Source organism: Echinops telfairi, unplaced genomic scaffold (assembly GCF_000313985.2).
Source record: "Echinops telfairi isolate 266 unplaced genomic scaffold, ASM31398v2 ScPeMD7_23;HRSCAF=83, whole genome shotgun sequence".
Lineage (NCBI taxonomy): Eukaryota > Metazoa > Chordata > Mammalia > Afrosoricida > Tenrecidae > Echinops > Echinops telfairi.
The window spans coordinates 6,908,003-6,919,437 of NW_022103920.1; the positions used below are offsets into that span (position 1 = coordinate 6,908,003).

General features: G+C 54.1%; 1 protein-coding gene across 1 annotated transcript in view; it reads right to left on the reverse strand.

The window, feature by feature from the left end:
• Positions 1-8,535: 8,535 nt before the first annotated feature.
• The window catches only part of CLEC2L (C-type lectin domain family 2 member L), an 8,325-nt gene continuing 5,425 nt past the window's right edge, over positions 8,536-11,435 (reverse strand). Inside the window, exon 5 of the mRNA XM_030885267.2 lies at positions 8,536-9,624. Coding sequence (XP_030741127.1) covers positions 9,509-9,624 — 116 coding nt within the window. The 3' untranslated portion in view covers positions 8,536-9,508. The remainder of the gene's footprint in view (positions 9,625-11,435) is intronic.

The window sequence follows — 11,435 nt, forward strand, 5'->3', positions numbered from 1 at the left end:
TTACATTTAAGCTGGTACTTGAAAACCTTCTGCTTGTAACTGACACCTTCAAGCCCTGGCAGCACTCTCTTTGGTCAGAGGCAAGTGTGCCCTTCCATGTCCCTGGTCTATGTGATCTACAAGGATGTAACAAGCAAATCCAGACCAAGTGGGAAGGGGACCCCAAGCCCCGTCACCACTGGTCTGCTCTGCACACCCCTTTCCCCTGGGTACTAGAGAGAACAGGTCCCGGGCCCCTTGTTGTATCATGACTTAAGTATTTAATTTTTCATAGCTCCACTGACTTCCAGCTGCCAGGCCATAGAGGACACCGGGGCTCAGAAGGCCCTGAAGGGACAGCTGCTATTTCTGGGGCCCCGACCGTAGTTCGATTAACTGCTCGGCAGGATTTTCCATCCATCTGCTGTTCTTGATTCATTTTTCTCCCCCGAACAAGATCCAGGGACGCGTTGACTTTGTGTGCATCCTCAGGCTTAGATTGGCACCTGGGATGCTGGGAAGGGTCCTTCCGAGGCTGTAAGTGCTGCAGAGCAGAAGGAAGGAGAGTGAGGGGCGGCTGGGAGGAGGATGCCCAGGGCTGTCCACTGGAGACCAGGACAAGGGAAAACATGTTTGGAGTGTCTTCAGGGATGAGGACGGGCACTGCTAGGGAAAGACAAAAAATATTATTTTGGTTTCCTGAGAGCGTGGGTCTGTGTAGTCTAAAGGGTTTGCCTCTTAGCAGATAAGCTCTTTCAGACTACAAACTCTTGAGACCAGGGGCCTATTTTCTTTACTTTTTTTGCGATCCCATGCATTCCCCCCCCAGTGAAACTTCATCAACCGGTGGTCTCATACAGTTTTCTGTTAGAAATGTCCGTGTGAAATAGTTCCCGTCTCACCTTGCCTCACAAACATCTCTCAGATTTCCTCTGTCTGTTCGTCTTGTCCTCAGTGTTAATTAACCAAATGAACTTGGATGTCATTGTCTGTGGGGCTTTCGCCCTATTTTAAAACCTAGAGGTGTAGAAACGTGGCTCCTTGTTTAATGTGAGGAGTGGGCGTGAGCTGTAGTCTGAGGACGGGTGCCCTCCACCTGGGCTCTCTGGTCTCTTCCAGCCCATCTCCAATAAGCCTCTCCTGGCTCTGCCTCCCTCTCCCAGGGGCCCCAGCTGCTGACCTCCTTAAGTTAGGTCCTTGGCTTCATTCCCACCCAGGACCCCCAGGAACCTCCCAGGAACGGGGAGAAGGACCCGTTTGGCACCGGCTTGAGAAGGGGTGGTCTTGCCTCCCACCTACATCTTGGTTGAAGGGGCAGTGGACTTTTCCATACTTTTGTTGTTGTTGTTGTTATTGTTATTATTATTGTTATTATTATTTTAATCATTGGGCTCAGGTTTTAAGGAAGAACTTGGGAAGTGGGAAGTGGCATCCTCTGTCGCTTTTCTGTGATTTCTGAATGGTCACATCTCCTTCCGCCCCGCCCATCCCCAGCAGCCCCTCAAAGGCAAACCTTAATGGTAGGGGCAGCTTCCACGAGCAGTGTCTCCCCCTCCCTTCAAACCCACCCGCCCCCAACCCCTCATTTCTGAGGGGCTGCCCCCATGGATCTCCCAGGGCACAGTCATGCCTGGCCCCACCCCGAGCGTCCCCTCCTCTGCGTGTGTGCATTTTTAACCAAATGCAGGAGACAAGGAAGTCAGGCTGGAGGACGGCGGCGGTTCTAGTTTAGTAGAATCACTGTATAGATACAGATATATATGTGTGTGTGTATATATATATATATATCTCAAACCAAATTTCTGATAGGAAAAGGATAGCTTTATGGATGAGGAGGAAGAGGGGCGGGGAGGTCCATAGGATGGTGGTCAGCCCGAGGAGAACCATGAGTGTGGGCAGCCCCGAGGGTTCCGCTGTCACTCCCCGCCCCCAGCAGTCAAAGGCATGGACAGGTGAGAAGGGCAGTGAGCCTCGACTGGGTTTTCCCATCCCATTTCCGTTGGCCAGCCGCACTGGGCCGCAGCCTGGGGTGGTGCATGCTGTTCCCCACAAGGGTGTCCGTTCGGATGGAAGAGACGAGATCTGTAGGCATGTTTGCCTTCCGCCTGCCTGAAAATTGAGGGCTTTCTGGCCAGCAAGGCTCACTCCCTGGAAGGAGAAAAGGGAGGAGCAGATCTGCTGGCCCTCCGCCCCAGGGACAGGGCTCCCTCCCCAAGGCCATCTCCCCCAGCTTCCACCCCACCCCACCATCTCAGCCCAGTGGCCCATGACAGCAAGGCCTGGTCTGTTGGTCCCGTCACTGTGCGATTTCTGTAGTAAAAAGTGTTAACTCCACGTTAATCTTTGTGAAAATTATCGCGTGCAGCAGTATTTTGTCGTGAACCTCTTTTTTCCCCCCTCTGTGAATTGTCCCCTCTCTTTTTTATTTATAAATGTCTGCTTTTTCGTTTCTCTTCCTTTTCTTTCTTTCTTTCTTTTTTTTTTTTTTTTTTTGGAGACAAACCAATGTGTTGTAGACCTCTGTAGCCTGTCCCTTAGTCATGTAGGTATGTTATAAGAATGGATATTTCACTTGGCTTTAGGATGTTTTACAAGAAAACTCATTCTTTAACTGATCCAAGTTCTTGCTACTAAAAATGCTTGTGTTTTTTCATCATGATGTCGTGTGCTTCTAAATTAATCATTTTCGTTGTAGAAAAATGGAGTGAATTTATATTAGTCTTGGAAACTAATAATAGCATTGTAAATTTATGAGATGATTTTAACAGAAAAAAACTATAGAAGAATATAGTTATTTTAATTGTAATATGACTAACTGTAGGGTGAGAAAGGGGGTCCCGTTGTGGTGAACTATGTTATTATAGCTTGTTACTCAGTTTCTTTTTTGATCATTTTTTCGGTCTCTGAGGTGAAACGAGTTATTAAAATTTGTAAACTCACATATGCATATTGTATATGTGTAGAGATGTAATCACACTTTGTCTTGGAGTTACATTAAACTGTTTGAAATCCTGCACACTCATCCAGGCCTTTTCTCTGCCCCACATTTGCATGACTCCAGGGGTGATGTGACAAGGGGCATCTTTGGGGCGAGGGCTGGGGGTGGGGTGGGGTCATGAACCCTTCCAGAGAGTATGCAGTGCTTCCAGAAACATCCACAGACCCCTGGGAAAGGTGCTTTGGCAAGAGCTGTGTGAGCACTCTCTTCACAACGAGGACCAGAGGGGCTGCTGTGGAAGCAAACTCCTCCTGGGATTTGGTTCTTGGGTTAGAGGTTCTAGGGTGCAAAAGCGCCCCCCAAGTCTGACACAGGACAAAGACAGCTCGTCCAGACGAGGGAGGTCACGTGGCGGCCAAGGGTTTGCGAGGCTTAAACAGGACACCAGAGGAAGGAGTAGAGCTGTCACAGAAGCAGGACGGTGGTGGATCAGAGCATCGCAGTTGCGGGCGGGACTACAGAAATGGGAATGAGATGGGTACACCATTGAACGCTAGACAGGAGAGCTTACAAGACAGGTTGCAGGGCCCTCCCACCAACACGGTCAGGGTAGGACTCGTGGCTGTGCAACCTCATTTCCCCACTCTGCGTCAGAGGCGAGCCCAGGAGAGCTCCTCTGGGCGGCTGCCGCTGCTAGGAGCGGTGAGGGCAGTGGTGGTGACCCACGTGCTGACACAGGCCCCCTGAGGGCAAGCCTGTTCACATTTCTGTCTCACAGAAGGAAGCCAGCGGAGCCTTAATCCTCACGGCGTCTCTGCAAAGGGCTTGGGGCTTTCCTTGTCGTCTGTAGCCTCCAGACCTAGTGCTGAGAACTTAAGCGCTCAAACAAGGGTCATGTTTCCATGGGACATCCCGCTAGGTTGGCCCAGTGGCATGTTTAGTGTTTCTGTTCTATCTCCTACCTCTTCGCACAGAGCCTGCAGTCTGTCGTCAAAGCTTGCAGACAACCATCTGAGGTCCAACAGTGGGTCTCTCTTCCCTGGGAGCAACAGGGGGAAGGAAGAGAGTGTGGAAGGTGTAGCTCATTGCCTTCTCTGCCAAGAATCCAGAAGAAATGGATAGTTGTTGCCAAACCTTTCAACCGGGACCCGATAGATGGGTCCTGATAAAAAGGGGGAGCAGCAAAAAATGTGGAACCGAACTTCAAATTCCCAAAGACTCCAGATTGGCTGAACCCCTTGCAACCTGGAAGAACCCCTAAGACTCTCACCTTCGATACTCTTCTAACTTAAAAACAAAACTGTGCCCCTGCAGTAATGATTATATAAGTCTTCATGATATGATCACACTGTTTCATTGTATGCTGTGTGGATTATATGCCAATAAAACTTTAACCCAAAAAAGTGATCTTTGAGAAGTGCACTTGAAACATACATTCATTTTATGAGACCTGAGGGACAACCGTACCGGTAAACATAGGTGTGAACATGGGGCAGGAGGCTACGTGGGGTGAAACAACTAGGGCCGAGCTCACAGCAACAGTGACACCCCGTGACGAAGATGTCAAGGGCAATGATGCAGAAAGTGGGCTGCAGCAGCCTCGCGGATGTGAATGCTTCCAACAAAAACGGAATTTGAAAAACCCAACGGAGCAGAGTTCTGCTCTGACGCATGCGTAATCTCGAGGCTGAGTGGGCTGAGAACAGGTGGTGACGAAGTTGGGTTTTTTTACTGTTCATGACCCGTGGCCCACTGTTTTTAATTTGCTACTGGGCCTGGGTGTGGTGACGGGACTTGAAGGTCATCTGACCCCTAGTTGATTCCTGGGCAGCTCAACTGGGGTCATTGCTCCTGGCTCCCAAGGAGGCCTTCCTGGCATCTGGGCCCTGAGCACCCACTGAGGCTGTGGGCAGGCCTCGGGGTGTTCCAGCATTCCTTGGGGATCTGGGCTGGAGCTCCAGCTTCCTCACGCCCAGCGTTCATCAGACGTCAGTGGTCAGTGGCCTCATCGCAGCCCCAGCTGGGCCAGTCACCACAGCTGTTCCACCCTGGGAAACAGAGGAGACCACACCTTCTGTCCAGGCCCCTCCAGGGCCTTGGCACCCACCAACCACAACCACCTGCGTCCTCAGCCCCCAGCCTCCCTTCCTGTCTTCTGGCCTCTTCCAAGCCAACATCACCACCCTTCCCACTCCCTGTGTCCCCAGACTTCTTCCTGCTGCCATCTCCATCCACCATCCATCCTCGGCTCACACCCCCTGAGGCCCAGTCTCCCCAGAAGGCTGACCTCAGTCTCATTACTCCCCTCTGCAGCCTCAGGAGAGGGCCTTCATTCCAGGTGGAGGTCCTCAGCTCACCCCACCCCACCCCACGCAGCGTGCCCTCCGCAGGAAGTCCCTTCTGCACCTCCCGCTCCAGGCAGGACTCAGTGGCAGGTTTGGTTGTGTCGTGGCTCATGGGCGTGGTGATCCCACAGTTCACGTTTTGAGAAGTATACCTGTTTATGTTTCTGATTATTGCTAGGCCTGTTTACCTTGCTTGCTGCAAGTGAGCAGCACTTGCTAATGAAGACCGAAGCTTGCAGCCTTCCGTACAAATTCACCTCCATGTCAAGAAAACCCAAATCCTCACAGCTGGGACAAGAGGTCACATTATGATAGATGGAGAAATTATTGGAGTTGCCAAAGATTTTGGTCTTGCGTGCCCCCACCATCAATGCGCAGGGACATCCCAGTCAAGATCAAAGGACACGTTGCATCGAGTCAGTCTGCTGCACAAGACCTCGTTCGAGTACGGAAGAGCAAGGATGTCACTCTGAAGACTAAGGGGTGTGCCCCACCTGAGCCATGTGTTTTCAGTCGCCCCCTAGACACGTGACAGTTGGACATGGAATAAGGAAGACCAAAGCATCAATCAGTTGAATGATGGCGCTGATGAGGAATATCGAAAGTATCATGGGCTGGCAGAAGAATAACAAATCTCTCTTAGAAGACGTGCAGCCAGAAAGCTCCTTAGAGGTGAGAATGGCAAGACTTCGTCTCATGGGCTTTGGACATGTTGTCAGGAGAGACCGGTCCCTGGAGAAGGACATCCTGCTAGGTAGAGGGACAACAACAACAAAAAGACCTTCGGCTGGATGGATGGACACAGGCTGCCTTGGGGCTCAAACTGAAGAACAGGTGTGAGGCCGGAGCCCGGGCAGTGCTTCACGCTATTGTAGAGGGTCCCGTGGGCCTGAACTGACTCGGAAACAAGCTTTACCTTCGATGCGTGTGGATCTGCCCAGGAGGATCCTGCGCACGGAGGCCATAGTGGACGTGGCCGAGAAGCTGGCTGTTCCACACGTGTCCCTTCTCGTTGGCGGCGAGCAGGAACAGGCCAGAGACAGCGCCCTTGGACTAGGAGCCAGTCTGCGTAGTTCCACACATGCATTGAGCCCCTGCTCCAGCTGCGGGAGAGAACAGGTATTTGAGGCTGGTTCCCGGCCTCGGGGTCTCCTTCCTCTTCCTTCTGAGAGACAGACACACACACAGCACCCGCAATGCGGCAATGGAGGGCCAGCACACAACGGTGCCACCACAGAACATCCGAGTTCTGATGCTGCTGTGCCACTAGCTGTGTGACCTTGCATGGGCCTCAGGGGTAACAGGACGGGACTAGATCTATTTCTAACCCCTGCAATTCTAACATCCATCCCCAACTAGCAACAGGTAGGCAGAACAAGAATTACTTCTACTTCATAGCTGTGAAGCTCGGTGCTCAGAACATGGGTGTCCACCACCACCACCATCCCCGCCCCCACCAACTTTTCAAAGACGCCCCCTCACAGAGTCTCGAGAACCACCACAAAATAAAATGCTTTCAAATCACAGTGGAAAATATTTTTCTGAATGATAATGATGTACTATCCATCCAAGTCTGTGAACTACAACTAAAGTTTTATTTGGAGGAAAATGTAGGAAATGCGCAGATTAGCAAAAAGAAGGGCCAGGGTGGAGGCCCGAGCTAAGCTCCCCTCAGTGCAGGGCCGCCTCAGAGCAGAAAGCCCTGAGGGGACATGGGGAAGGTCCCCTCTATGCAGACGGGACATGGGTCCCTCAGGTGGAGCCCACACAGGGAGGGGCATGACCCCTTTACAGCCTCAGGGAGACCGGCCGAGGTTTGTGTATCCGTGCTGCATTTATCTCCAGTAGGGTTCCCTTGATGGAACCCAGGTAGGAATCTAGGGGGCGGAGCTCCGAGCTGCTCCCCCACCCTCCCCCCCTGGTTCCATGTGATGTGAGGTGCATTCAGGGCTCTGAGCACCTGTTTGGTGGGGGGTCCTGGAAGCTTCCTGCAGCAGGTTTGGGGCAGTTGAAGAGGAGGAGATGTGGGCCAAGCCCTGGATAACTTACAGGATGGTTGGGGGTTCACGCCACCCAGAGGTGCCTTGGAAGAAAGGCCCGGCTGACTGCTTCAGTGATGATTACCCAGACCCAAACACCCACTGCCGGCGCATTGATTCCATGCTGCTGGGTGACCACAGAAGTACAACCTCCCCAGCGGTTTCCGAGACTCATCCTCCTGGAAGCAGGCGGCCTCACCTTTCTCACATGGAGCACCTACTGGGTGTGAACCGCTGACCTGTGGGTTATCAGCCAAGCACTTTGACCGCGTGCCACAGCCGTGAAAACCTGAGGTGGTCATTCTACTCTGTCACATGGGTCGCCACCAAGCAGAGCTGCCCGGGGGGACAAGCAGGCAGGTGTCCCTTCCTTCAGTAAGTCAGCTCAGACATCAGAGTGGACTGCTCGCTGTCCCTTACACACCTCCCTTCAATACCCCCTTCCTCCACGGTTCTCCCACGGGACCCACAGGCTGGCTGCCCAGCTATCCCCTCCCCGGTGGCAGCATCGCCCAGGGGTGCTGCGTGGGAAGCGCTGTGGGGAGTGAGTGAGTCGGGTGTGGGCAAGCGCCCCAGGCATGCAGCAACTGAGGGCAGGTGAGCGGCCCACTCCCAGGAGGTCGGCACATGTTCTCAGGGTCTCCAGGCCCCCGGCCCTCAGCCCTCCCCTTGGCCACTTTGGGGCTCCCACTGCTGCCTGATAAATAATGCATGTTTACTTTGTACCTGCGAAGGTGACGCCTGAAACCCCAGGAGAGGAGTAAGGTGGGTAGAAGCTACTTTCTGAACTGGTCAGGATTCAGTACAGTGTCCCTCGCCACTACACTGGGGTGCCACAGTTGGGGCAGTACAAGGGGACCCCAGAGACCCAGGCACAGCAGCTCCTGTTTTCTCAGGTGACCCTGGAGGCTTGAAAGAGGTACTTCCACACCCATCCCCCTCACCCCACCCTCATAGAATGTTCCAGGACGTTCTGGGCTGCTCCTTGTGCCCCCATGAGGCAGCCCAGGCGTGTGTGGTGAGGCCTGGGCACCCATGCCGTCTCTTGTGGAGCAGAGCAGAGCACACCTTGGACACTAAGAGAACCCAATGGTGATCTGAAGGTGTATTTGCCCAGGTCCCTGCCCCATGGGATGAGTGCACCTTTGGGGACCCCACAGAGTGCACCCACAGACCCTCCCCTCCTGCCCACCCCACCCTGCCAGGCAGCACCCCAGGAAAAAGGCCAGCAGACTGGACGGTGATGTCTTTATTCAGTCAGGACAAACCCAACAGGACCAGGCACAGGGGGACCTGCTGAGAGCCAGGGCGCAGAGGGGTACAGGGAGTCCGCAGCGAGCGCTGGAACACTGGAACGGTGACGGTGACTCTGCCGTCCAGGCCAAGCTCCTGCGCCGCGACTTCCCCGCGACTTCCCCGAGACTCCAGCCATGTCTTCTTGGCGCTCAGCAGAGCCACAACACACAGTCCCTCTGGAGCTGTCTGAGCACCGCGCAGTGCGCCTGGCTCAGAGTGACCCTGCAGCACACCGCAGAGCTTCCCCAGAGGGTTGCCTCGTGAGTGGTCACTGCAGAAGCAGCCTGATGTTTCCTTCCCAGCAGAGCTGCTGCTGGCTCCAACCACGACCTTTCCGTCAGCGGTGAGCAACCAAGCGCCTGACTCCAGCACCACCAACGTGTTCCTTTGAACCTGCTGATGCTCACAGCCGGCGGTGGTGACTAGAAACGGCTCAGTGGCACCCGCTTCCAGTGGCGCCCAGGACACCTGCCCTACCTGCTCTGCCTTAGCTCCGTCTCTAGGCACAGGTGCCCACGTCCAGGGTCCTGGGCTGGGCTGGCCGGGACTGGGGGACATCAGGAGATGGGGGAAGGTTGGGCCTGCCAGCGTGGATGGTGACTCAATCTGTCATCCCCACCCTTCCCAAGCACCAGGTGGGAAAGAGACACTCCAGAGCTGGGCAGCTGAGGGTGGACACTGCTCACAAGGGTCTGGATGCATGGGTGCATGTGTGCATGGGTGCGTGGATGCCTGTGTTGGGGCTGGGTGCCAACACTATTTAGCCAATGGGACACAGCTGCGGAGTCCAGGACCTGCCTGGGGCAGAGGGAGCCAGGACTTGGGGGAGGGGCTGGCCCGGACTGCCCAGCCCAGCTTTGCCTGGAAGCGAGGTCTCGAGCCGGCCAGCAGGGGAGCCACCTGGAGGACCCTCACGTGTAGGCCATCTTGCTGCAGACCCAGGGCCTGGTCATCAGACACTCTGTGGACACCAGCCGGGTGGGCTCCACAAAGACACACTCCCCCGGGCCTGAGACAGGGAACCTGCAGTTGGAGGAAGAGAGTCAGTGAGCCCAGGCCAGCCACACCCCTGTGGCCAGCCACCCCCAATGGCCAGCCACCCCCCATGCCCAGCCACCCCCAATAGCCAGCCGCCCCCACATGGCCAGCCACCCCTAATGACCAGCCACCCTCTTCTTCACCTTCTGATGCTGCCTTCTTCTCTTTGGACCCTCCTTCTGTGCCCTTGCTTCCACGATCCATGTACTCACTCAGTGATCCACACTCTGCACACGCTAACACCTCACCCCAACACTAGCACCCTCACCCCCCATACTACCACCCTCACCACACACACTAACACCTTCACCTCACACACTAACACCCTCACCACACATACTAACACCCTCACCCCACACACTAACACCCTCACCCCAACACTAGCACCCTCATCCCCCACACACTAGCACCCTCACCCCACACACACTAGTACCTCACCCAACACTACCACCCTCACCCCACACACTACCACCCTCACTCCACACACCTTCACCCCACACATACCCTCACCCCACACACTAACACCCTCACCCCACACACTAACACCCTTACCCCACACACACTAGCACCCTCATCCCCCACACAGTAGCACCCTCACCCCACACACTAACACCCTCACCCCACACAGTAGCACCCTCACCCCCCACACACTAACACCCTCACCTCCAACACTAACCCCACACACACTAACCTCACATACTAACACCCTCACCCCACACACTAACCTCACACACTGACCTCATACACTAACCTCACACACTAACCACATACACACACTAACCACACACACTAACCTCACATACACTAACCTCACACACTAACCACATACACACACTAACCTCACACACACTAACCACACACACTAACCTCACATACACTAACCTCACACACTAACCACATACGCACACTAACCTCACACACACTAACCACATGCACTAACCTCACACACTAACAACACACATTAACGTCACACACACTAACCTCACACACTAACTACATACACACACTAACCTCACACACACTAATCTCATACACACACTAACCTCACACACACACTAACCTCATACATACACTAACCTCACACACACACACTAACCTCACACACTGACCTCACACAGACTGATCACACACTAACTTCACACACTGATCACACACACACTAACCCCACACACACTGATCACACACTAACCACACACACACATACTAACCTCACACACACTAGCCATGCACACACACACACACTAACCACACACACGGTCCCCCTCTCACCCCCACATGCTCTCACAGGTGAGCACCTCCTCACCCCCACACGATCACCGCTCACCACCAACACCAATACACACTCCTATCCAGACCAGTAAGGCCACTCGAACAAGCCTCCCATGACATCAGCCCTGCCCTTTGTGGGGGTGAAGGGTCTTCTCGGGACAAGGCAGGAGAAAACGAGAGGACCTGACTCAGGTCCTCTCAGCCATGGGACTGTGCCTGAGTGACACGCGACTCAGCAGAGTTGCCCCTGAAGCCACTGTGGCAGCATGGCGGGTTCTGGACCATGGGCTGCGGACATCCCAGGCTCCTGCCTGCAGAAGAGGTGTGGCAGTGGCTACCCTACACCCTACAGACAAGGGTGTGTCACCGGACGGAGAGAACATGGGCCCTGGCACATGGAGCAGGGTCACCTGCAGGCTGGACTTGAGAGAGACAGAAAGCACAGCCCATTATACAGGTCTGAATACAGGCATGTACATATGTAAATATATTTATATATGAGGATGGGGAAATGGATCCATGTGCATATAT